This window comes from Leucopleurus acutus (assembly GCF_964270905.1).
Source record: "Leucopleurus acutus genome assembly, chromosome: 10".
Taxonomy (NCBI): domain Eukaryota; kingdom Metazoa; phylum Chordata; class Mammalia; order Artiodactyla; family Delphinidae; genus Leucopleurus; species Leucopleurus acutus.
The window spans coordinates 23,200,874-23,227,651 of record NC_139153.1 but is presented as its reverse complement, the minus strand read 5'-3'; the positions used below and the strand labels follow the sequence as shown (position 1 = coordinate 23,227,651).

Genomic DNA, 26,778 nt, shown 5'->3' with positions numbered 1-26,778 from the left:
TCACTATTTGGGGACCTTGAGAGAACTTTAGAGTTAATCTAGGACCTAAAGATAGTGACTGTGGGATGATAGGGTTATCTATAGGTAGGAAAAAAGGTGTATCTACTATGGTCCCTTGCCAACTGTTCTCCCTCCGTAGAGAAAATTAAACAACATAATTAGGTCAATGTATGTATGTCCAAGTGCTTTTAGAAATTAAAAACACTACATAAATAGGAAGTAAGTAAGGCAACTGTAAGGAGTAATGAAAAATATCCAAAACTGAATTGCCACCATTAATGCCTAAATCTTTTTGGGGGAGGGTGGCGCTGGGGGGGGGGGATAAAGCATTTTAAGGAGGTACATGGATTGTGTTAGACACATATTTGTTAAACCTGCTCAATATTTTTAAAATGGTCCCAAACATACAAAGTGCTTTCCTGCCTTACAATCTCAGTTCATAATGTTATGAAAGTTTTCCCTTGAACTTGACCATTTAACGCAGACTCTGGCATCAAAAACACCTGGGCATGAATTATAACTCTCATACTTCCTAACCAGGGGTCCATCGTGTCTCTTAAGCCCAGTGGCCTTGTCGTCAAATGGGGACCAGAGTATTTTCTACTGCACTGTATTGAAGGAAAGGGAGGATGCATGCAAAGCACTGAGCCTCACTGACAGCTGCCACTCACTGGTTATTTTTATTATTGCCAATGCCATCCTCTACATGCACAGTGCTTTCTTAGGGCTTCAGAAATACGATAGGTCCTTATGGCCCAGGCTACTGGATTCTCTTCTCTTCCTATCACTAAAAATGACCTGTACTTTGTCCCATTCCCTTATAATCCTAGAATTCTGTTTAGAGTACATCTAAACTAATGCCTACTGGAGTTTACACATGTACAGGTTACCTATGGTTTTCAATAAAAATACGATCTTCTGAGTACATCAGAATTTTCCCACAGGAAGGATTTTAATGGTTGGCATTTCAGGCTTTGGAACTGACAGAGAAGATTTTGCCTAAAGGATGATGGTGAAAGAGATGACTCTGGTGATCCTTGAATCACACCACACCGTTGCATAAGGCCAGGGAGGCTATAGATGGTCTAAAACAGCCCCAAGTGAGACTCTAAGTCAGGCAGTGGCAGAGTACAGCCCTTGGGCCAGCTCACTGCCTGTTTTTGTAAATGCGGTTTTACTGGAATTCAGTCACAACCATTCATTTACACACCTCTATGGTTGCTGTCCCAAAACAACAGAAGAGATGAGTGGCTGCAATAGAGACTAAATGGCCCCCAAACCCCAAAATATTTACTAACTGGCCCTTTACAGGGAAAGGTTGCCAATCCCAGCTAAGCCACAGTTCTCATCACATTTGTATCCTACTTTAACAACTGAAAAAATAGTCACAGGTATCATATTTGTATGAGTGAGGGAGAAACTTAGGAAAGTTCATCATACTAGTGTGAAAACAAAAAAGTATGACAAACAAAATAACCCAAAACTTCCAGCCTGCACAAAAGGAGTAGATCAATTCCTGAATACTGATTGACTCTTATATGCTAATTTCCCCCTGCAAGACCCCTCCAAGTACACTTTCAGAACTGGCGGGTTAAAAATGGATCGTCTAATTCGAAAAGAGTCACGTACCACAATGTCCACTGCAGCACTATTTACAATAGCCAGGACATGGAAGCAACCTAAGTGTCCATCGACAGATGAATGGGTAAAGAAGATGTGGCACATATATATAATGGAATATTATTTGGCCATAAAAAGAAACAAAATTGAGTTATTTGTAGTGAGGTGGATGGACCTAGAGTCTGTCATACAGGGTGAAGTCAGTCAGAAAGAGAAAAACAAACACTGTATGCTAACACATATATATGGAATTAAAAAAAAAAAGATTTTGATGATCCTAGGGGCAGGACAAGAATAAAGACACTGACATAGAGAATGGACTTGAGGACACGTGAAGGGGGAAGGGTAAGCTGGGACAAAGTGACAGAGCAGCAATGACATATATACACTACCACATGTGAAATGGATGGCTAGTGGGAAGCAGCTGCATAGCACAGGGAGATCAGCTCGGTGCTTTGTGACCACCTAGAGGGGTGGGATAGGGAGGGTGGGAGGGAGACGCAAGAGGGAGGGAATATGGGGATATACGTATACATATAGCTGATTCACTTTGTTATATAGCAGAAACTAACACAACATTGTAAAGCAATTATACTCCAATAAAGATGTAAAAAAAAAAGGATTGGCTATGTCAACAATAGCGCAATAAAATAAACTTCCTTGCTCAGACCTTGGCTTTTTCATTTAATAAGACAATAAACTATGGTAAAATGTATTTTTGGAGGTGCTGAGCTTGGTTCAGATATTAAACTTTTCAATGTCACATTAATGAAATCTCAATTCTATAGAAAATTCAACTCGAACAAAGGCCATTCTGTGTACAAAGTGGGTGAAAAAAACACACCTATTAATATTTATAAAACAATTTTCACCATCAAAAGCATATTGTTATATGCTTGATAGATTATACAAATGAATTTTCCTTCTGAACAAATATCAAAGAAAGCTGCAGTACTTATATTCATAGGGTGTTTTTGTTGTTTTGTTTAATGGTGTGAAATCCTGTGAGCTGCTAATTCAACAACCTCAATAACGAACTGAGAACGTGACTGGCAGTTAGCGGCCTCTGACCCTAGAGTTTTAACAGAAGAATGTGCCACAAATTAAACAAAAGAAAAATACATTTCAGAGGGGAGACTCACACATAAAAGAAACAAAAAAAAACAGCAAGAAATAAGACTTGTCATAATTATTTTGGAAAATCATCTGTCTTCAAGTAATGTACTGAATTCGATTTGTGATAAATAACCATAACGTGCTACTGAAATGCGCTCTACCAAGATGGCTTTAAAACGCTGATACTTCCAAATTAGTCCACTTTCCGTTAAATGTTAATTTCAAGAGTTGTATACTCTTGAGAACTTTTCTTTAGTTGCTGTGAAAAGAGAAAAATAGACACTAGGCGGGAGGGAGCTTCAAAGGAAGGTAGAGAACTGAGAATGTTCTTGAAAATAGTCTTGTGTATAAAGAGAGAAACACCCACCAACAACATGGGCACTTGCTAACACAGGGTGGTTATTTAGGGAAATTAATCTGAAGAAAGAAAGGAATTTGATGTGCCACTTAACTTTGGATCACCCAGCCTTAATTCTCTTGGAATCTTGGCCAGATAGTCAGTTTTAAATTGGGTTTAATTCCTTTAGCTCAGTGAATGGATTTCAGCTCCAACTGATGAAGATGGCTTAGAACAGGAATTCTTAACCTCAGGACTACTGACATATTGAGTGAGATCATTTTCTTATGAGAGGGACAGCACTGTGCATTGTATAATGTTTAGTGGCATCTCTGGCATCTACCCACTAGAAGCAAGTAGCATCCTGCACCCTAAGTTGTGACAAGTAAAAAAGCATGTTAACTAGATTTATTGTGGTGATCATTTCACTAGATAGACATAGATATAAATCAAATCACTGTGTTGTATACTTGAAACCAGTATAATGTTGAATGTCAATTATATTTTAGTAAAAAAATGTGTCGAGACATTGCCAAACAGCCCCTGGGGAACGAAATGCCCACTCTCCCCAATGAGAAACATTGGTTTAAAGATACCAAAGAAACGAGTCTGTGTGCAGGCAGATCTGGCTGAGAGTGGGATGAAAAGAAATAAGATATAAAATCTCACAGTGGCTTACAAAACAAGTAAATGAAGATAGGTAAATAATTAAAAATTTTTAAAAAAACCTTGCTTTTTACTTGGCTACAGGTTTAATGAATTAAATCTGGCACTGCAATTGGACAAGCAAGGAAAATAGTTCATTTCTTTCTATTTGTTTGCTTTCATTTCAATAAAAGTTGTCATTCTCATAGACATGTTTTAACTCAATGTCCCTTTTTCCTTTGCGAAACAGCCTTTTTCTCACCATGTGATTCCAGCTCAGTGAATGGTCTAGGTGTGCACATTGTGACCCAAGCAGGGCCAATCAGCATCATCTGAAAGGACTGTTACTGTTGTTGGAGGAGAGTGATGAAAACTGAGAGCCATCTTGGCTGACAGCTCCAGAGGCGCTAGCTGACAAAGATGCTGAGTTAGAGGCAAGCAGCACTGGGCAACCAGAGAATCCCTGATTACCTTCATACCTTAAGCCAGTCTACTCCTTAAACTTCTCTGTAACACAAGTAAAATAAGTTCCCACCTCCCCAGGGGGCTTTTTAACAAAAACTAGGATGATGTAGGTTTGTGTCACTAACAACCATTATAATCCTAACTAGTAGTCACTAAACTACATTACAGTCAGTAGTGCCAACTTACATTGTTTGAATCAGACTATTAATCACATTGGAAAAAATCGTTCTTGGGGTGTACCAAAAATTCCCCACTGGTGACCTAGCAGCGTAGATGTTATCAAGGCCAATGCTATTCTTTCTACCGTGTGTCATCTATTATGCATATATATGACCATTCACCTGGAATTTTTTTAAATGTTCCTCATCAAGCAATAGAAGACTGAAGAAATTCTTTTACAAAGAAATTGTGTAATGAATAAGTTTAAAACTTTTTAAAATAAAAAGTTTGGTGTAATGCCAAGCTTCTTAAATTTCTAAATTAAAAGAGTAATTGTTAAGTCAAGGTTTTAATGGGAAAGGTTATATGTTTTGCTATTACTGATCTAAAAGAAAAAATTTAAGTATTCTGATTATAAATATTGTCAATATTGCTAAGGTAGAAATGACTACTATTACAGCTCCTAAATAAAGGATTGCTTTAGGGAAATGTGACAATGATGAAGATCAATTTGTACATTTGGTCATTCATCAACGTTTCCTAATTGGGTTTAATTTGACTACTGCTCATTAGGAGTTATAAACCAACACACTTATTTAATTGTGATTATAATTCAATAGCTGAACTTTTATGGTACAATGAACAAATTAATAGCTGAAGATAATTTTGCTCTTAAAAATATCACATAAGACTTATGTTTTAATGAACTATATACATGGAATGTACTTTATGATTCCTTTGAAAAAGCTCAATAATTTTCCTTTCTCTTAATAATTAAAAAGAAAACTTCAGATTTTACGAGGTTTTACAAACACTCTCTAGGAAAAGATTCTTGTAGCCCTGTTCCCTGCTGCCAGACCACAATCTGTGACCGACAACTTCCCAAAGGGATAAATGAAAATGACATTTTTATCCCACTTGATGGCTGAATTTTTTTTGTTAATATGAAATAACCAGGTTGCTTGTGCGTATTAGCTTGAAAAGCAATATATGACCTTTAAGAATTTAAACTCAACTTCCTCTCTTGGATTTAATTATCAGCCACTCAATGCAGCATGAATTTTAACTGATATTCCCAAACTGGAGACTACTTCTAGATCACTCTGATGAAAGCAAATTAACAGTTTAAGATGGCAAAAATAGAAAATAAGGCAGGTCACCATAAGTTAGTCTGGCATATCAGAATCAACAGGCACACCAGACTCCAAAAGACAAGGGTTTGAATCCCAGCTCCAGTAACTAGCTGCCCATGGGGAGCCAAATTCATTCTTCAATCTTCTATAAAATGGAGATAACAACTCCTAACTCTTCAGAGGTATGATAAACAATAAAAAAAGAAGACACATAAAAGTTTACCATCGTGCCTGATGTATGAGTTCCAGAAACAATTTTCTTCTCCTCTCTATATCAAATACTGATTATTTTACAGCCAAATGCAATTTTTCAAATATTTAAGCATAAAGGTAGTTTGCTTATAAATGACCAACCACAGAATTTTATCTAGTGGTCACTTGTGTAAACCATGAAACCTATTAATTTCAGTGGTTTCCTAAACATGAGCTCTTTGCCTGTCCTAATCTGAAATCTTTAAAAACAAAAAACAAAACGAAACAAAAAAAATAGATAAAAATATAAAATCTATACCTTTCCTGGACTACTTCTATACTCCTTGAGAAGAATACATTTTATGAATGTCAGGGGCCAGCCTATTTTGTGTCTAACATTGGATGCTTACACCAATCACCTCATTTAGACAACTGCCCTACAAGACAGGTATCATTTTTACCCACTCTTTTGGATTTACGAACAAAAACAAACAAACAAACAAAACACAACTGAGGCTTAGCCCACATATGTGGCTGGAACACAGCAATCCCAGGCCTCTCTGGGTTCCAAGGACATGGTATTTTAAATTTTCTGAGTCTGACTATACAATCTCTGAAATACACTAAAGAGAAAAAACTGTACCATCCACGCTGGTCTAGAACTTATTTGTATTTGCACATAATGGGTATTTATTAGTCCAATGGCAAATCCTTATTTACCGTCTGCTCACAACATGCTAAGCAGCAAACAAGACACTGGTGTTGAAAGATACTAAAAAAGACAAGGTTCATGAAATTTACATTATCACTATCCTATCCCCTTGATATTCCACCCCCCCTCCACCATAAACACATGCACATTTTCAAGCTTTTGCTATCAAATTAATAAGACCTTACTGAATACTTGCTGTATGCAAGACACGGTGCAAGGCTGGTAGGTGCTGAGATATAAGACAGTTATTGATACACTACAAGTACCCAATGGGAAGAAAAAACCTTCTCCACAAAAATGTCTCCTTCTCCCACCTGAAGGGAAAGCTGCTAACCAAGTAACGGGAAAGAGTTTGACAATGGGGCACTCGAGGCTTCACCATGATGACATAACTTCAGCAGGAGACACAAGGTGGAATTACATGCAGATTTAGGTAAACTAAAAAGCTTCAAACAGTTTCAGTTCCATAAAAGCAGGTGCATTCATTACACCCAAGTGCTGTGGCTCCTGATCCAACCTAAATCTTTACCATGTAGCAGCAGTGAGGGGCATGAAAAGTAGGGGGTGATGGTGGATGGATGCTTCTAAATAAAACAAGAAGTAACTTTCCTGGAGGCTTGGCATTTGGCTACAAACAAACTCAAGAGCTGAAATCTTTAACTGCATCATGGGAGCATTTGAAACTATGGCAGAAATTAAATTACTGAAGGAAATTAATGCAAGGCTGCTGCTACAGTCTTTTTGTACAATTTATAGTTTGCATAAATAATTACATTAATTTGTTTTCTCTTTTTTTTTTACCTTGTCCTTCTGGAGTTTCACCAAAGGGATTCACTTCCACCTGAGTAGCATCGATTTTCAGGAAGAGATTATACAGCTTCTTAATTTGATCTGCAGCCTAAATGTGATCAAGTGAAATGAAATTACATGAAAGCAGTAAAAAAAACACATTTATTTTGCTGGACTAATGAAACCTTAAAAATAGCAAGTTATCTCTTTATGTTCAGTTAGGTTTTCTGAAGGGAAAAACAGAAAAGCATAATTATTTTAATTTCTATTGCTATTCATTAGAAGGAATTGCTCACCTTTCCTCCAGACACCAGGAAATACCATTATCAAGAAAACAAAATATTTTCAGTACGGCCTAAAAACGTTCTTAATCTTTTTGAAAATTATCATGTCCCTATTAGGTGAGCTATAGCACCATATGAGCTACAATCATTAATACAAACAAGCTCCATTTAAGTAAAAGGTAAACATGATTTTGAGAGTTTATATTGACAAGGTTTTCCTTATTAGGCTGGAATAAAACTGTTATTATATTCATCAATCCAAACCTATAATCTGTGAAAAAACAATTACTGAGTGTCTAATGGAAATGGTTGCAAAACAGGAAGATGAAAGTCCCAAATGGTAAACTTTCTAAATAGCACAGTTCAAACTAAAAACCGTTTGTTCCAAAGGCATAAACCACAAAGAGCAAGAACATCCACAGTTTCCCTGGTGTTGTGTCCCTGACTTCATCTTTCTCACTCTGCTTGAAATTCACTCGCTCATTCATTCTTTTCAACCAACATTTATTAACTGCTCATGTCACAGCAGGCTGGCATTGTGTGAGCCTGGGCTTGGGGAAGAATCACAAATGAGGCGTGACAGCACCCTGGAAAGCTCGCACCTGCAGTGAACACAGCCTGTGATGCAGCACAGTGAGACTGTGCCATGTGCAATCAAGGCTGAATGCTGGGGTTCGGTCTCATTCTCGGCTCCGTCTTATTTCCCAGCCATGGTTTTCCCATTGCTACATTTTTGTTCATTGTTCCCATCCTGCATTATTTGCCCTCAGATTCGTTTCTGGCTTTTCCCCATCTCTACTCTGTATCAGGGGAGCTGACACTTTCAGGCTGTGTTTCCAAGGCTCCTGGGCCAGCTGGCTTCAGTTCAGCCAATGGAAAGCAGCGGTGAGAGACAGGAGGTGGGAGGAAGGAAAAAGAGGGGTATTTCTACCCCTTTCTTTCTGTCTCCTCTGGCTTTAATTCCCACCAGGGTCCCAACTTCTGTATCCCAAAGTCCAGTAATACCACTGTCTCACTTTGTCCCTTGAGCACACAGGTAGCAACAATTTCCTGCTGTTGTTTAGTTCTGCATTGCCTCTCTGTCCACTCTGAAACTTCTCTGCTCTCACAGCACCTACATAACCAATTACCTAGAATAAAGTTCCACTGTGGTAAATACTAGGAGTGATTTCTTTGTTCTGGTATTGAGTAAAGAACTCCTGGAGATGTATGTAATTCATATTATCTTAATTTATTGTATATACATGTGTAAACTTCTTTAAATCCTAATTTCAAAGCCAGTGGACATAAACAAACATAATGAGTAAAACTGAATATTTTTTAATATTATTTTTTTTCTGGCTAGATAGTACATGTACATGATACAAAATTCCCAAGGTACACCAGGGTCTCCCTCAGAACCTTCACCAGACTCCCCAGCCACGTAGCCCCCATCTGTCCTCCTGCAGCAGCCACTTACAGCTTGATGCTTCGTTAAGCGATACAGCTATGCGGGCTTCCCTGGTGGCGCAGTGGTTGAGAGTCCGCCTGCCGATGCAGGGGACATGGGTTCGTGCCCCGGTCTGGGAAGATCCCACATGCCGCAGAGTGGCTGGGCCCGTGAGCCATGGCCGCTGAGCCTGCGCGTCCGGAGCCTGTGCTCCACAACGGGAGAGGCCACAACAGTGAGAGGCCCATGTATCGCAAAAAAAAAAAAAAGAGATACAGCTATGCATATGCAAGTATACACACTCTGCATTCATCTTTTTTAAGAAACCCAACTTGGTTCTATACCTTGTTTCTTTATTAATAGGTTTCAGAGGGCCTTCATCAGCAACACAAAGAGAGCCATCTTGTAAATGGCTGCATGATATTTTACTGTATGGACGTATCGTAATTCATTTAACCTGTCTCTTAAATAATGGTCATTTGGTTTCCAGTAGTTTGACATTACTTCAAATGCTGCCTTACCTATATCTGTACATATATATCGTACGTATGATTAAACATCTGTAGGATATATTCCCTGGAGTGGAACAAAAATGGGTGAGCATTTTACATAAGAAAAGATTTTATTAAATTGTTCTTGGTAAAGGCTTTCACTAATGTCCTCTTCTACAAACCAGCATCATAGAGGTTGTTTTTCTACTCACAACCATCAGCTATCTGGATCTTTCAGAATGCTAGGTAAAAACGGGTACCTCATATATGGTTTTAATTTGAATCGCTCTTACTGTAAATGAATCTGAGCATTTCTCTATGATATTGAAGCATCTGTATTTCCTCCACTGTGAATTTTGCCGATTCTTCTGTTGAGATTTTAGTATTTCTCATTTTAATTTATATGAGGCGTTTTTACATGAAGAAATTTAGCTCTTCATCTCATAGAAATTGCAAATATTTTTGCCCTTTAACATTTATCTTTTGCCCATGTTTTTGTTACTTCTGCTGCATGGAAATTTGATAATAATAATGTCATTCTTGGCTTCTGGCTTTGTGCTGGACTTGAAAAAGGTTGGTCCCACCCTCACAATTCTACCATTATTTTTTCAAAAACTTTTTAAGAATTTCTTTATTTAATGTTTACTCTATTTTTATAAATGCAAACAGATTTTATTTGAGTTACAGTGTAGAGCAGATAAGTGACTCACTGCTGAATATTTTTTGTATTTTTAGGGATCTTCCAGGTTATCAATATGAGCGTGCAATGTGAGCTGCGTAAGACAGGCATGATGTCTACCCTGGGCACCATGGCATCCACCACAGTCATTCAACCTCTGTGCAGAGTCAACACAATAAATAATGGTTGAAATAATCATTAATTTAATAATAAGGATACACTGCATAATAGAAATAACTTCTGTGTGCATACATATATAAGATCTTATCCCAGCTACTTCAAAACTTTTTAATACACATAACATAAAATTCACAAACTCAACCATTTTTAAGTGTATAGTTCATCAGTGTCAAGTACACTCACAATGTTGTACAACCAAGCTCCAGAACTTTTTCAGAATCCTGAAAACGGAAACTCCGTACCCATTAAATATCAACTTCCCATTCTCCCCTCCTCCAGTCCCTAACAACCAGTCTTTGAGTACTCTAGATACCGCATATAAATGGAATGATACATGTTTGTTTTTTGTGACTGGCTAATTTCACTTAGCAAAATGTCCTCAAGGCTCATCCACACTGCAGCACGAGTCAGGATCTCGCAAGGCTGAACAACCTTCCACTGTATGTATATACTACATTTTTTTTGCCCATTTATTTGTCTATGAACACCTGGGTTGCTTTAAAACTTCTAAAGCTTATATTAACCTAGCTTAGCATGAAGCCTGAATTTTCTCGTGTTACTGCCATTGTAGTTACACATTAACACAGCACTTGGGGGGGCATTCGTTATTACAATTGTTTACTATTGTGTAAAGGCGGACCATAAACATTTTTTGAAGCATGACTAGATCTATGCTGTAAGACCTACAAGAGGTATATGTTATAAAATCTGTGTTGTAATATCCACAAGGGAGATCCAGCCTGGCTTGGAGACAGAACGTGCCTTATTCCAGAGGCTATACACCAAATGACTACAAAGGCTCTCCAGGCAAAGCGCCGTCAGTCTGCCCAGGTGTAATAATAGGAAACGGCAAGGCCTGTGGCAAGTTGAGCTGGCTCTCCTGCTTTCTAAATGTGTTCAAATTTAAAAAACAGATTAAACACAGTCAAAGAAAACATCCTGCTAGTAAATGTGCAGTTAGCCAGCTTGCCACTGCCACCTACTTCCTCAGTAACCATGCTGTACGGAATATTTGTTTTGTTTCTTTTTTGCCACAATTAATGTTATTTTACGGTTATTTGTTAAGCAATCAAAAAAATTAAATGCCTAACATCAAATTTCGTGAGGGCCATATGCACGAAACCCTGACAAATTTACCAATGTCTTCAAAAATGTTTTAACAGGTTAAAAAAAATTTTGAAAAACTTCTCTTGCACTCCAGGAATTAATATCATCAACATTCATATATGGTTCTTAAAGGTAGCCAGGGGTACAAACCACACCCAGAAGGGTTAATGAGCTTGTATTAACTTGGTTTATCGGATATTTTCATCAGCTTAAATCCTAGAGGCGCATGCTACCAATTCATGGTGCCTATGTTTTTAGAAATGAATAGTATAGATGATAAGAGATGCTTGAGGAACTTGCGGATTTTAGTCATATTCAGTTTTCCCATGGCTTCAGTCTTTTCAGTCAGCTCTTGCTGAAGTGTATTTTCACGAGGAACATATACTTGGTAGGTTTTTACGCAGGATGATGTTTATTTTTGGTTAAACCTAATATTAATACATCATATTTTAGAGACAACAGGCATGAGTCACAGGAAAGATATTAATAATTTTATAAGAGAATCATTTTATATGTCGTTTGTCCATGAGTGAGGCACCTCCAAAGGCCCAAACCACATCCTAAATGAAAATCAAGTAACTTTCAAAGTCACATTGAGTCGAGGGGCCTCTAAGATACCATTTCTTTACCAAAAGATCACCAATGGCTGATCCTTTAAATAAATGTTTTCTCCTCTCAGGTGGCTCCTCTGCTCACGGTACACTGAGCCCCATGACTGGAGGAAGCACTGCAAAGCAGAGATCCCTAAATCTACAGCCCCAAAAGCTCCCCGTGCTGCTACGCCATGCGTTCCACATTCTACTGTACAAATATAAACGGGGGGCCCCGGATGAACACATCTGGACACAACTACAGCTGAGATCTCTCTCTCTCTCCTTCACACCCCCTCCTCCTGTGTTCACTGTCAGAAGGCCGACCACTGCCCTCTGAGCCCCTAGGAAACAATGGCTAGTTATCACCTCTGTTCGCCAGGGTTCAGCAGATGACCTTGGTCCAACTTTGCTGAGCAAATGAAGATTTAAAGCCTTTCATAGAGACAACAATGAAAAAAGGAAAAAAAAAAAAACCTGATTTAAAACACTTCTTTACTTTCCTCAGTATATTAAGTCAAAAATATAATGACAATATAGCTACTAATGACCCCTGAGAACTTGCATGTTCATCTTTCTTCCATAGATAACTCACTTAAAACCTAGAGTGTTTAGGGTACTGGGAAAACATGATTCAGTCATTTAAGAGCTATAAATAACTTAATTGTCTCTTACATTATGTTGGGGGGAGGGACTGATGGTGTACATAATACTATTATTGCCTTCTCTAGAACTCTGTTATGTTTACCTCCTGAGTTTTCAAGCCATGTGGTCAGCAGATTTTATCCACTCCAAATTTATTCTCTTGTCACTTACAGCTACCCATCCCTGACTCCCTAGGAATCTCTTCCAAGTGGACATCCTAGATGTGTTATTTCACTTATTCATACATATGATAGATGTTTCTTGGGCATCTAATATATTTGCCAAGCACTTTGTTGGCAACACAGTAGTAAGCAAGATTCACCAAGTCCCTGCTGTGGTGCAGATGAGAATCCATCAAAGGTGACTGCAAATGTCCAAGAGAAATACAGATGTTAAAAGGGGTACAGAGGATGTAAACAGGGTTACTGAGCACATTCTGGAACTGACTGTAGGACAGTGTGGCTAGAACACAGTGAGTACATGGAGAGTGGCTCTCTGTGACCACCACCCAGACACAAGAAGCCATTAAATAAATCTCAAATGATCAGCTAATATAGTTAGTGGCCTCATACTCAGGAAGTGAAACCAACCACTGCAGCCCTTACCCACAAATCCTCCATTATCTCTTTTTCAGCAGGTCACTAACCTGGCGTCTCTTTGCCAGTCTCGGAAACGACAATTAATTCCTCTAGCTGTCCACTGAAGCCTGGCCCTTTCTATTTCCTACTGAGGTTTAGTCCCCGATGATCCTGCTTCCTACTACCATTTTGAACCTTTAGCTTTCCACTGGAGCCTTTTCCCCAGTCTTCAAGTAAGTGCTGTTCTCTCTAATTGAAACAAATATATTTTAAAGTTTTATTCTGCTTCAACCTTCTAGGACTTGCCTTATTGTTACCCTTTAAACTTCTAGAGATAGAATCAATTAAAAGAAAAAGTAAAGGCAGGAAAAAAAAGAGTGCACAACTGACTGTTTTACCGGAGGAACGTTACCCAACTAAATTAAAGGAAACTATAACAATCCTAGAGCTCTAGGACAACACACACACACACACACAAACACACATATGCATGCACACAGAGGATGAAGGGTTATCAAGGTGGCTCCTCTAAGTAATGGAAGAGGAAAACAATAGCCAGTAAATTCTTCTGATTTAATTGTGAGATAAGGAAGCTTGCCTACATAGACATAAAATCAGGCTCTATGGGCAGGACCAAGGGCAGTGCAGGACTGTGATGCTCAAGACAGACTCTCTCCCTTAATATTAATAGCTCAGAGGGTGATTTTTCTGTCTTTGAAACCAAGGGATATAATTGCTAAATTGGCATAATTTAAGCTGTTTTCAGTGAAATATCACCTCTGTGCCATTAACATTCATCTCAAATGCCCATTAGCTATGAAAGAATAGCAATTAGTTAAGTAATGTATATTATCAATAACAATAATAACTGACCTTTCTGGAGTATTGAATATGCACTTTCACGCATCAGGTTACTCAATCCTCATGATAACCCTCTCAGTTAGGATTTCACCACCCCATTTTACAGATGATGAAAGAGACGTTCAGATGGTCTGAATCACACATGTACTGGGTAGCAGTATAGGATTCAAACTCAGGACTGCCTGACTCTACAGCCTGTGCTTCTAACCACTATATTGCCTCTTATAATTCAAGCGCTGGAGCTGCAATGCTACCAAAAAGACAAAGAGACCAACATAAATAACAAAGTGCATGTGTCTGCAGGCGACACACTCTCACACACATACATACTGATATATCAATACATATATATATAGAAACACACATGTCATAAACATCCTCTTTGGAACACCAGGTAAATATTTTTTCATTATAAACAACTAGAGGAAAAAAAGAAAACAATAAATTACCCTATTTCCTGATAATCACAAACATTAGAGGCAATTAGCAAGTTCCCAAACATTTTCTGAAACACGTCAGGCACACCGGCCTCCAATTGCTCAGGTACCTGGTTTTTCAAAGGCCCAAAGAAGCCTAGATTTTCGGCCATCCGCTGAGCTTGGCTGTCCTTTATCCCTTCAATAATGTCAATTTGCTCCTAATAAAAATGAATCAAATGAGCAAAATTCAGACAGTCAAATGAAAAGATTTACAACCTCAAAAGAAAATACTTAGTATTTATTTGCAAATGAGTAATTAAAGTGTGGCACCTTTCCAGAGATCTCTGAGCTGGGCCACCACAGCTGCCTATAGGGTATATTTTAATTAGCAGACCATCTATAAAACAGCCTTTCCAAAAACTATATAATTCTTCAGGGTGGCATGCTGACAAGACAATCGGAGGCCAGTTTTCACTTTTAATTACTATACAGATGGCAGTGACGAATACTTAGGCAGTTAATTTTTATGACATTTTTTGGAAGGCTTCCAAAGTAAGTTTTTCCTGCCTAACACTGCTGTTAAGTTTAGAGCTTGTCTTATACAGGTTAAATATTACCTTATGATTTAAACACTCTATTGATGATGATAATTATTAATAATACCCTAGCTCTACAAAGGGTCATTCCCTCCAAGATACTGAGTGCTGTTCATGCATATTATTTCATGTATTCTCTTAACAAACGGAATGGTTTGTTTTAAATCATGTTAATTTCAAAAATAGGTAGGTATTATTGGAAAGCCACCATGTAAAGTCTCAATTTAACTTCTAAAGTAGTTAACTTAAATATGTAACATTGGTGAAAATATTTTAAAACCAATCTCCAAAGTATTACTACCTTATATAAATGAAGAGTTTCAAGAAATAAAATCCTTGTTTTTTGGAGGGAAAAAAAATCACTTTCTAAGAGGAATAATGAATGTTTCTGCTAAAAAACTTTTTTGTGATTTCTTTTTGACACTAAGAACTCACAATTAAAAGCTGAGATTATAGTTCTAAAGACCTTAGGTTTTTCTTCTTATAGTTGAGGTAGGTTGATAAGCACTTTATATACATCACCTCATTTAATCCTCACAATTCTTATGGAGTGGGAATTACCCCCATTTTCATTTTACTCATTCAAAAAATGAGGCTTAGAGACACTGAGAAATGTACTGGCTAGTTAGGATTTGACTTCAGGTCTCTTTGGCTAGACTCATCCTAATATCAAAAACAAAACAAAACAAAACAAAAACCCACACACAAGATTTAATGAATTGAAACAAACTGATAGAATCTGGCCTTTAGAAGGATTCATTACCAGTACTGAAAGACATCAAGGCAGTCTCTAGTTCACATCTGATTTCCTAGGAGAGAATTTCTGGGTCATGTATACTGTTAAATGGGGTAGAGTTAACCAAGAGGAAATGGAAATATCACAGCCATCTTCATTTCCATTGGTTAATTCTTGGGGCAAGTTGTATGGAAAGAAATAAGGGGGAAAGAAAAGGCAAGAAGGAGAAAAAACAAAGGGAGGGGAAAAAAGCAAAGAAAAAGACCTTGAAAAGCACATACTTTGTATCTACCCAACCTTCAACTGGACACCCAGTAAGAAAAAGGACTCAATATCTTCATGCCTTAAATCCCAGGAAAAGTCTACCCGGCTCAGACTCCACACTAAATCTTTAACAGGTTGTATAGCAACAATCAATGAACAGAGCATAGTCAGGAATCTAAACATACCTTAAAAATAAGTTCTGGATTCGAAGCTGCCACCTCTTCAATGTCAACGCCCCCCTGAGGGCTGCCCACCAGCACAGGGCCATTGCAGGACCGGTCCATCAGAATGGCCAAGTAGGTTTCCCTAGAAATGTCCAAGGCTTCAGCAACCATCACCTACCACATTAGTGGGAAAGTCAAATTAAGTCAGCATCGAGCTGATTTCCACTTGGAAATCTATATAAACTTGCTACACAAATCAAACAGCTTCATTTTCAGGATCTTTAAACCCAGTGAGATTTGAGAGTGCTGCTCTCATGGCGCACAGTGCCCATTTTCACCTCCTTAATTGATCCTGATAATTTGTTCAAGTGACAGGTATTCGGTTTGCCTCAAGGAACCTTCCCACTTTAATCTTCTTTTTCTTCTTCCTTCGGAAACCCTGACACTTAAGAAAAACTCCAGGGAAGCAGCTGTTATTTTAATTTGGGACATTAACAGTACATATATATTACTACACTGATTTTTCTCAGATTGCACTGGTAGAAAACCAAGTTTCGTTGCCAAAGAAGGATTCTTTTTATGGTATGTCTGATGCTTCCTATGTTTGAATACTTCTGTCTCTTGGATCACTGTATTTTTATTTCAATTTATACTTTCTTTTAAATTACAAACATAATATTTGCTTGTTTGAAAATAATGCAAACGATACTAAAAGTATACAGAGGAGACAGTGAAAGCAGCTCCCTGCTGCACATACACACCCCTTGGGCCCCAGTAGTCAGAGTGATCACAAGTCCATATGGAACCTTTCTGATAATCAGAAAAAGTCATCCCTTCCTCTATGAGGATGTGGTCATATTCCAGGACCCTGAATGGGCAGGAGGCAAATCAGATGGAAGGATTTCTTTCTCCACACATGTGCCAGACAGGTGTCCTTTTGCTCTGTACGACCTCAACAGAGGCACGAAGCAACCCTGCCAGGAAAAACCACTACTAACTTTTACCTCTTCCCTATGCGTCTGCAAGCATTAGTCATGGAATCTCCTGCACACAGATACATATTATACACGCTTGAATGCCTTTCTTTCTTCCTTTTTGTTCTTAATCTTAATACTACAACTTGGATTGTACAAGGTCTTCTCTCTTCATTGTGACTACACAGTACTTATATGTCAATATTTATTTGACCATGTCCCTGATGACAATTTATGTGGACTCATGTTTCTAAAATGCTGCCTCAGTGATTATTTCTGTACGTATAGCTCTGCTCCATTGTTGTAGTATCCCTGTGGTCAAGGTATATAAAGGTAAAATGGCTAAGTTTTATATTGTTCATATTTAAAATTTTGATAAGTACTATTAAATTTCCTTGGAGAGAAAGGCTGTACCAACACTCCCAACAAAAATAGTAACAGATGTCTTGGATGCTTTTTAAAAGAAAATAAGAATATCCATGAAGAATCAGTACTAGAAGTGAAAATAATAAAATCACATACATTGCTTTTCCTAAAAGTTCAGTAATACATTTCACAAAAAATGTTACTGATTAAGTAACATTAGATTTTAGCTACCCAGAAGCCACAAAAGCATTAATTTTTAAGTCACATGAAATGTGATAAGTATATGATGACCTAGAAAGCTATAACGTAATGAATACAGAACTCCTTCTTTTCACACCTTTGTGGAATTTATGACTGGTCAAAAATAAAGTACCTTATAAGGGGTTTCATAGTGATTTTTCTATCATAAATGGTAGCTCATGAGTTTGTAAGAAATATTTCTTGGCACACGGTGTTAGGATTTTCATAGAACCATTCTGATTTCAAGTCACTTTCTAATACAGAGCTAGTCTAGCGAGCCAGATTTAATAACTTTCAGTAGTTATTCTGACAAGCAATACAACGTTATAACGTTTTTGGATAAGTGTCATTCAAGAGTCCTCTTCTTAATCTTCTAAAGTGTTGACAGATATGCTCTACATTCCATCAAATTTCTATTTGCAAAGACCAGCTGCTGCCTCAAACAGCTCCTGCTTGGTAGAAACAACCCATCACTCTTCAAAAAAACATTCTCAGGAAAATGATGATTGTCAATAGATAATTCAAGAAATTTTTATATACAGACCAGTTTTTTGACATTAAGATGCCCTTCCTATGAGCCAGGATATTAAAATACTTTAGGGATTGTTACAAAGAGAATCTAAATGGACTCCATCAACACTCATGCCATGAGAAGTTCAGTTAGATACATTTCAATAATCTTCATCTGTGACTGACACAAACAATATCATCAACACAGCCTTTTCTTGGAGTCTTCCGGTATGGAAAGCTTTTTAACACACTTTACCCTATTTGACCAATGAACCTGTTTTTCATTTTTTTGTTGTTTGTTCATTTTGTTTTGTTTTTTATATATCATGCTACTCAAATTGTAGTCTGTGGATGAGAGCCAGTGTACAAACTATGTGTAACAGGACAGCGATGAGATAGGATTAACAGTGTACTCAGTTTTTGAACTTAATCTCTTTGCGAAACAGTAAACAGTACAGGTACTGACTCATGGAGCACATGATGAGTAGCACTGTCTCACCTCCCCTATTACTATCCCAAGGAACACACCACAAACACAGACTTAGGAAAAAAACCCAATGTGAATCGATGTATGTAATGTGCTTAAATAGCTTCTTGAACAAACTTAGAAATCTAAAGTTTCTATAATCTGGGAACTTCTGATTGATGTCAAAGATTCCATAAATTAAAAATGCATGTTCCTTAAAGTTGTATATAATAATACTGTTACAATATGTGGTAATGCACATTTTACAGAGAAAAAGAACAGAAACAAAGCATGGCAATTAAGGAGTGAGAATAGAGGGAAATTTTACTTTTCTAATTTTTATATTTCTATATTATTGGAATTTTTTACATATGTTAATCACTTTTGCAATCAGGAAAAGAAACACTTACAAATAAATCACTCTGGTAGCTTCCTGGCAATGACTCAATTCACAAGAAGGCACTTATCTCTAGTATTTCATGAACCGACCTACAAAACTAATTTTATGCATATCTATATAACGTGAATCTTCTTTTGTGTATTTTTATATGCTTTTTAAAGGTATCACAAACTCTAATCTAAAACCCCATGTGTCTATATAAAGTAACAAATTCCTACAAACAAAACTACTAATCATATCCTCTGGGGACAAATTTTGAAGACGTTACATAGGTAAAGGCTCATAACCAGTTTAAAAAGGAAAAAAAAAAGTACCACGCTGGGCTGAACAAAAATAAATTTGAAAAACCAATTTAAGATGTAAACAGTTCTTGCATCTACCTGCGAGGCAGTGGGAAAGGGAAATAACCAGAACCAGTCTTGTTTGTGGGCTTCCTCGACATTTAGAAAGGCTCTGTGTTCTTAGAGGGAAGGAGCTAATGACCCCTCCAAGTATCTCCATCTCCCTCCAGCTCAGTGTCCTTTTCGGGACAAAGACAGATGCTCTCACAGTTAAGTTAGGCTCTGGCCTCAGCTCTGCCACTCACAATTTCATGGCTGAGGCAGGCCACTTTGCTCTCGGCTTTATTTTCTCTGTGTGTGTATGTATACACGTACGTGCCCTATACACACTTGGGTGTCCCAAGAGACCTCACTAATACAACATACTCCCAGTGAGAACAGTGGGTCAAAATGGTAACAATCTTAAAGTAAGTTATAGGGGCACATAGAAAAACAACTGTAACGGGTACAGTAATTCTGATATACTGAGGATGAGGGTGGGGCTGCGAGGGAGCAGAGAATGTCACTGAGTCTAGGAGCTGTTATGCCAAGGTCTTTTGGCTTTAAATAGAATCGTGCCTGTGTTCTGAAAGAAAAAGGTATTATTTCAATCACTACCCATTTTTACTAAATGCTGATGACAATAAACACTATTACTACTTTAGAATCCTTTTTATTTCTCCTTGAAGTTACATCACACGCAGAATTAACTATGTGAGGTTTAAAAAATAAAATGGCACGTTGCCAAAGTGCATTGCTTCATTTGATACTGTCAAAATTGAAGTATGATTTTCTTTTCTTTTTTTTTTTTTTAACACATACACAGAAAATGACCAAAAGCATTCACATTACCTTGTTAACCTTCACACCTTCTTTTGGAGTTTGTTTTGTTGCTAGATTATACCCAATCATCTGTTTAGCCAGCTGTCCCACAACTTTAGGACTAAGAGAGAGGAGAAAAAAAAGAGAGAGAGAGAAGAAAGAAAAGAAAGTCAAGGTCTCTGTTGAAAATCATTTTAAAGCAGAGTCTGTATTATATCCCCAAGTCCACCCTGCCCAGGGCCCACCTCCACCTTCATAGAATCCATGGTGCTTTCTGCTCATACACTAGGTGCCTAGCACTGTACCAGAGGCTCACTGAGTACAAAATATATATGAATGAATGAATGAATGAAACAATAGGAGGGAAGCGGGGGAGGGGAAGGGAGGGGAGGGAAGGGAAACAAAAAGAAGTTTGCTTACATTTGCTATCCTCTCCCCCCAAATAAGTTACAGTCATAGTAGAGACACAATGCTGAAATGCATAGCAGACTAAGATAAGAGCTGAATAACAAATACTGGATAGTGGGCAATCTGGGAAGTAAGACCAAAGATGGGGATAAAGGGAAGGGGAAGGATCAAAGTAACCATGAAAGCTATGTGACAGGAGAGGAGAGGAAAGTGTTCAGTGTGTGGAGACATAGGATATAAAGCTGATCAGACAGGTTCAGATAAAGGAAGAATTGACTATCAGACAGGAGGGACCAGTGATGCCATTGGTAATGGGAAGCCACCGCAGGTTCTTGAGTAGGAGAGTGGCATTACAGAAGCAGCATTTAATTTGTAAGTGGTACCATATCAAGCAAGATGAACCACTGATTGTCTAGAACAGGAGTGTCAAGTTTTCACCAATTAGTGAACAAAAATCCTTTTGTGGGAGGAGAAGGGAAGCTAAGGCACTGCCAGAGCCCTCGACCTGTAATTTACTTCCTTTATGTGCCACCTCCTGCTCCTAGTCCCACCCCAGCCCTCTTTCTCGCTGCTCCTTTCAGTCATGAGCAGGATCTTCCATAACTGCTTGCCCCAAAGACAAGGAATTAAAACCTCCTGGCTTACTCTTTTGTTAAATGAACGCCTCCTTTCAAACCGCTACTGAAGACACCTTTTCCTCTTCCTCCAGCTAAGATCTGGGCTTTTAAAACAATTTCTTTTGCATCTGCAAAAAAAATCCAGAGTTAGTAGTTGATTTACAATTCTTTTTTTTTAAGCACCAAGTGAAGGGGTAATGACATAACTTCCAAAAGTGACTGGTAAAAGCTCTCTCAAACCGACTTTGAAAATAAAGAGCTTCAAAAAACATCAATGTGCCTAAATACAAAGTCTGTTTACTGAGGACATTCAAATATTTCCTGCGAGTTTAATCTAATACTCAACCATCCCAAGGGAGAGCAAGGCATGTGTTCCCTGGCTCTTCTGAGTGTCAGAAGATGCTAAATAGATCCAGGCTGGAAGTATTAATTTTACTGTGTAAACACACTTCCATGTGGCAGAGACACCAATCTGCCAGTCAGAGGAGTTAACTACCTGTCAGCCATCTGAGATGTCAAAGGGAAGGCTGGTTTATGTGGAGGAAAGGTTTATTAAAGACAAGATGCAAAGGGAGTACTGAAGAACTGTATTCTTGGAAATCAACAGTTTTCTGAGCAGTTGTTCTATGTATCAGTGGGGCTGGGCAAGGGAGGAGGAAATGGATTAAAACTAAAAGTAAGCAGTATCTTTTCAATGTTGGCAGAGTAACAGAACATCCCAGAGGAAAGTGTTTGTGGAATCTTTGTTTCTCAAAACACTCAAGGAAAGAGTGAGCTGTTTGCTCTTGACCTTTGAGACCAAAGTCATAAACTCAAATATCTTTACAGGACTGGTGGGAAAGCTGGATGTGTGAAGCAGCCCAGTGAAAGAGAAGGTGCCCTCAGCCAACAGGAATGCTCCCTTACCCAACCAACAAAAAGAAAAAAAAAGTCAGCCCCCAAATCAAATGCATTTAATAAATCAAAGAGTACACATCTTCAGGCCACAGCTTGGCATTCTCTGTTTGTGATCAAGTTTTGTTTGAAATTAGAGAATTAAGTCAGACAATCTCCGATACAGCTCTAACGGTTTTCTGGTTCAGCACACTAGGTTTAGAATCACAGACCCACGTTTTAATGAAGGCTTCATCCCTTGCCCAGCTGTGTGATACTGGGCAAGTTACTTAATGTCTCTAAGACTCAGTTTACTCAATTATGAAACAATGTTGAGGGTTATTTTAAGAATTAAATTAGAAAATATATGCAAATATCCCCAAATCCTAAAAACTCACTAATGAAAGCGTATTGCCACGATCAGTTAGTACATTTATTACCTTTGTATATTGTGAGGAACCAAAAGGTTGAGATGGTAAAAACTGTCGGAATCTGCAACCACTCATGTAAGGTCCATAATTGTTGGTTATTTCAACTATTACGACCATCACTGTTGTTACTCGTAGGCAAGCAGGCAACGGTTCAAAGAAAAGGAGCCACAGGTTTTATCATGAAGGCAATGGGGCGCTACGGAAGGATGTGACACTATGAAGGCACTGGGTAAGACAGTCACTCTAGCTGATATAATCAGATTATTAAGGCTCATTGTCTTATTGGTTGGTCTTCCCTTCTATATTTGCGCACACTCAGAAAACCAGGGTTTACCTTCTCTCAGAAGTATACATAGTTCCTTCTTTGCTGTCCTCTATAACCTCTGACAATAGTTTCTGCCCAGGGTATGAACCATAACAACATCAGTCAAACGGTGTCTTAAAATAAACTAGTTCCCATCAAATTGAGTAGAAGACAAGCTATGGTGACCGCTCACTATCAGAAACTCACCAGGAATGGGACCAAATAAAATGAATTTATTGCATATTTAGGCTATTGCATGTAGGAGTAGTATTAAGATCAAGAACTTTGAAGAAAAACAGACTTAGTTAAAATCTCCAACTCTGCCTATCCCTTTATTTATAGAGAAGAGGAGAATGAGATTCAGAAAGGTAAAAGTAACACGTCCATCTATAAAATAGTCAAAACAAAAATAATCTATAGTGTAGAATGAAGTGAAGAATAAATGAAAATAGTAGGTAAAGTACTCATCTCAAAGTCTGGCGCATTAAAAAAAGAGTCAAAATATGATAGCCATCATCATTATAATTATTTTCAGCAATTAAGCAAAAAAGCAGAATACAGAAAGACATTTCCAATTTCTCTTTTTAAGACATCAAGTAGAAAAACACTTTTTGCTGTCTACTTAAGTTTTTAATTGTGATCTCTTCAAATTCTTTAAAAAGGATAACTAGCATTCCATTGCCATTATCATTTTTCATATCCTCGTCATCCAGAAAAAGAGATGCTTTCCTCTCCAAGCTTTCCAACAGCAAAACCTGAAAGCCATGTAGACTACCTAAATGGGCAATGTTAACTGGTGTTACACAGGTCTGATTAGATAAGCTTTAGGTACTAACCATCAAGACACAGAAACAGTTGTAGGCTCAATGAAGTGTTGTCAGTTATTCATATCACCACCGATCATGTATTAAAGGATTCCAACTTGGTCTACAGTTGGTAGACCAAGCAACTACGTTGGAGACTGTGAAGCCACACACTGGGGCAAATAGAAAAAGGGAAAGAAAAAGATTATATCAAATCTAGGTACATCTTCTGCAGCTTACACCCCAGGCCAAAAATAAGTTCACTACAATCATCTCTTCTGCTTAGATCTCAAATACTAAATCAGTACAGCAGGTCAGTAGCCCAAAGTAAGATAAGTTTGTCTCATCTTGAGGGAAACTCACATAAAGTAATTTAACTCATGTGGCTATTTACTCAAAGTGTTAAAATTTAAGTGGCCAAATCCTTCTGAACAGTAACTAGTTTTTTCATTCAGTATTTACCAAGTGGATTCACACTTAATGTCACTGTTTCCATTTTATTTAAAGATCTGATTTCTCCAAAAACTTGTACAAATTTGTTTGTTTTTTTAACGTTACCTCGCTGTTCCCAAACAGAACTACAAAAGAATATCCATACAGGAAATTCCATATTTGCATGAATACACAGATGAGTTAACTGTATTTTAGGATATAAAGCTAAAAAGAGATGGGGTGGGGGGGAGGACTCTCCTCCAATGGATTTTGTACAGAAATGGATTGCATTTATACATTGATAACCATATTACTGGTATAACCCAGGTCTGTATAACTCCAAATTCCCTTCTCTTAACTGATACTTTTACATGCAGTAGCCTAAATATGCAATACATTCATTTTATTCTCTTCCTTTACTGGTGAGTTTCTGATAATAAGCAGTGCTCATGGCTAGAGTTCTACTGGGTTTGATGCAAACCAGTTTACTATAATTCATATATATTTTAGGAGAAAAAAGCACTATAGAGACATATTTGATAAACTTAATAGATACGTAAGACTTTCAAATACCATTATCACTTAAGAGAACAAACTTTATAGCCATTAAGAAAGCCTAAAAAAACCCCTCTGAGCCATGGTCTTATTTCACTCTATTAGCATTAAAATAATGCTTTCTCAGGCTTCCCTGGTGGTGCAGTGGTTGAGAGTCCGCCTGCCGATGCAGGGGACACGGGTTTGTGCCCCGGTCCGGGAAGATCCCACATGCCGCGGAGCGGCTGGGCCCGTGAGCCATGGCCGCTGAGCCTGCGCGTCCGGAGCCTGTGCTCCGCAACGGGAGAGGTCACAACAGTGAGAGGCCCGCGTACCGCAAAATAATAATAATAATAATGCTTTCTCACTGTTTTCCTCTCATTCTCCACCACAACAAGTGTTATTATAATTACAAATAATACAGTTTTATACCAATTTTTATAGTTCCCCAACAGTCCCATGCTGGATAATAAACATTCTTGGAAGCGTTATTAAATCTTAAAGAATAAATAAATTCATTAAGGAAAGCATAACCTAAATAGAATAAATAAGAAATGTTTTTAATTAGACAGGCTTTGTAAAACTACTTCACTTTGCTTTTCGTAGATGCAACTCTGAAAATACATTTATGCAAAATAATATTCACAAGACATATTTTAGAACCTGAACACAAATGAGCCATAGCAAATGTCTGAAAATGTTAGTCAACTATATCAATAAGGGCTTCCCTGGCGGCGCAGTGGTTGAGAGTCCTCCTGCCGATGCAGAGGACACGGGTTTGTGCCCCGGTCCGGGAAGATCCCACGTGCCGCGAAGCAGCTGGGCCCGTGAGCCATGGCCGCTGAGCCTGCGCGTCTGGAGCCTGTGCTCCGCAACGGGAGAGGCCACAACAGTGAGAGGCCCACGTACCGCAAAAAAAAAAAAAAAAAAAAGAATAACATTAAGTTATTTTCAACTATCCTTTTTAAATAGTTTGGTGATCAAAGAAATATTTGTATTACTGAACTGGTTTTTATTAAGTATTGCGCTCTTTCAAAGTGTAATACTTTCTAAACACAAAATGTATTACTCTATATACTGGTACTGTAGCAAGGTGACTACTACCATGATCATCTATTTTGATTCAATAACACTGTAGTTTGGGGCGTGGGGGGGGGGGGGGAACTACGATTTCTATGATTCACTGACAAGCAAAATTGGAATATTCAGTTTTAAGCACAATGGCACTGTGTAATTTCTAACATAGTGATCACCTTTCATGAGGTTTGATAGAATCCTTAATAGAGAAAGTTAAAATGTATTTCAGATTTACCTATTACTGTATGGCAAGGAGAAAGCGGAGGGGGAGGCAAGAGAAGAGTTGAAAGATACTATGAAAAGATGAATCTTAATAAAAAACATACAATTTATAGGGCGATAATAGAGACCCAAGTGGCAATTTCCCAAAGGAAATGAGCTAACATCCCTGTTTTCATTATGACCTCAGAACCCAAACTTAAAAGTGGAGAATTACCTATCTTAATCATTACTGTAATATCTCCTATAGACTGACCCCTATTTCCTCAAATTGTTAGTAGGTTGCTCGCTGGGAAATAAGACTGTTTCTGAGAATGAAACAAGTATTTCAACTTTCAACAAGTCTGACATGGGCTCACAAACACTGCAATAGAGAATTTCAAACATATGAGACCTTAGAATAAGCCATTTCACCACTGGTCACATCCCTAGACTAAAACAGAATTGGAGATACTTGACTCTCCATCAGACTGCTACCCATCAAGGACTTAAATTAAACATACCTGGAACAGTGATTTACAAATATAAGTAAAAGATGGAAATAAAACGATCTCTAGGACACGGGTTTTGTAATACAAATAGGAAGTTATCCAGGGAGACATTATTTCACATTAAAAAATTCTTTACTGATAAGGCTTTTATGTAAGTTTTAAATCTTAATTTCTTAATATGGTAAGCCAATTAATCCCACATTATCTAAAATAATTCCTTCATTTGGATACTGTGGGGGCATGATAATGCCCATTTGAACAGTTTATTAATATAATGAAGATAATAATATTATCTTAACA

The 26,778-nt window shown here is 37.9% G+C and overlaps 1 protein-coding gene across 2 annotated transcripts in view; it reads right to left on the bottom strand.

Annotated features, from left to right (window-relative positions):
• The window catches only part of SUCLG2 (succinate-CoA ligase GDP-forming subunit beta), a 262,885-nt gene that overhangs the window by 115,001 nt on the left and 121,106 nt on the right, over positions 1–26,778 (bottom strand). For both annotated transcript variants that reach the window (XM_082849090.1, XM_082849091.1), the window contains exons 3-7: positions 21,343–21,442; positions 20,320–20,410; positions 16,213–16,365; positions 14,560–14,649; positions 7,181–7,277 (exon numbers count right to left, since the gene is read on the bottom strand). In XM_082849090.1, coding sequence (XP_082705216.1) covers positions 7,181–7,277; positions 14,560–14,649; positions 16,213–16,365; positions 20,320–20,410; positions 21,343–21,442 — 531 coding nt within the window. The remainder of the gene's footprint in view (positions 1–7,180; positions 7,278–14,559; positions 14,650–16,212; positions 16,366–20,319; positions 20,411–21,342; positions 21,443–26,778) is intronic.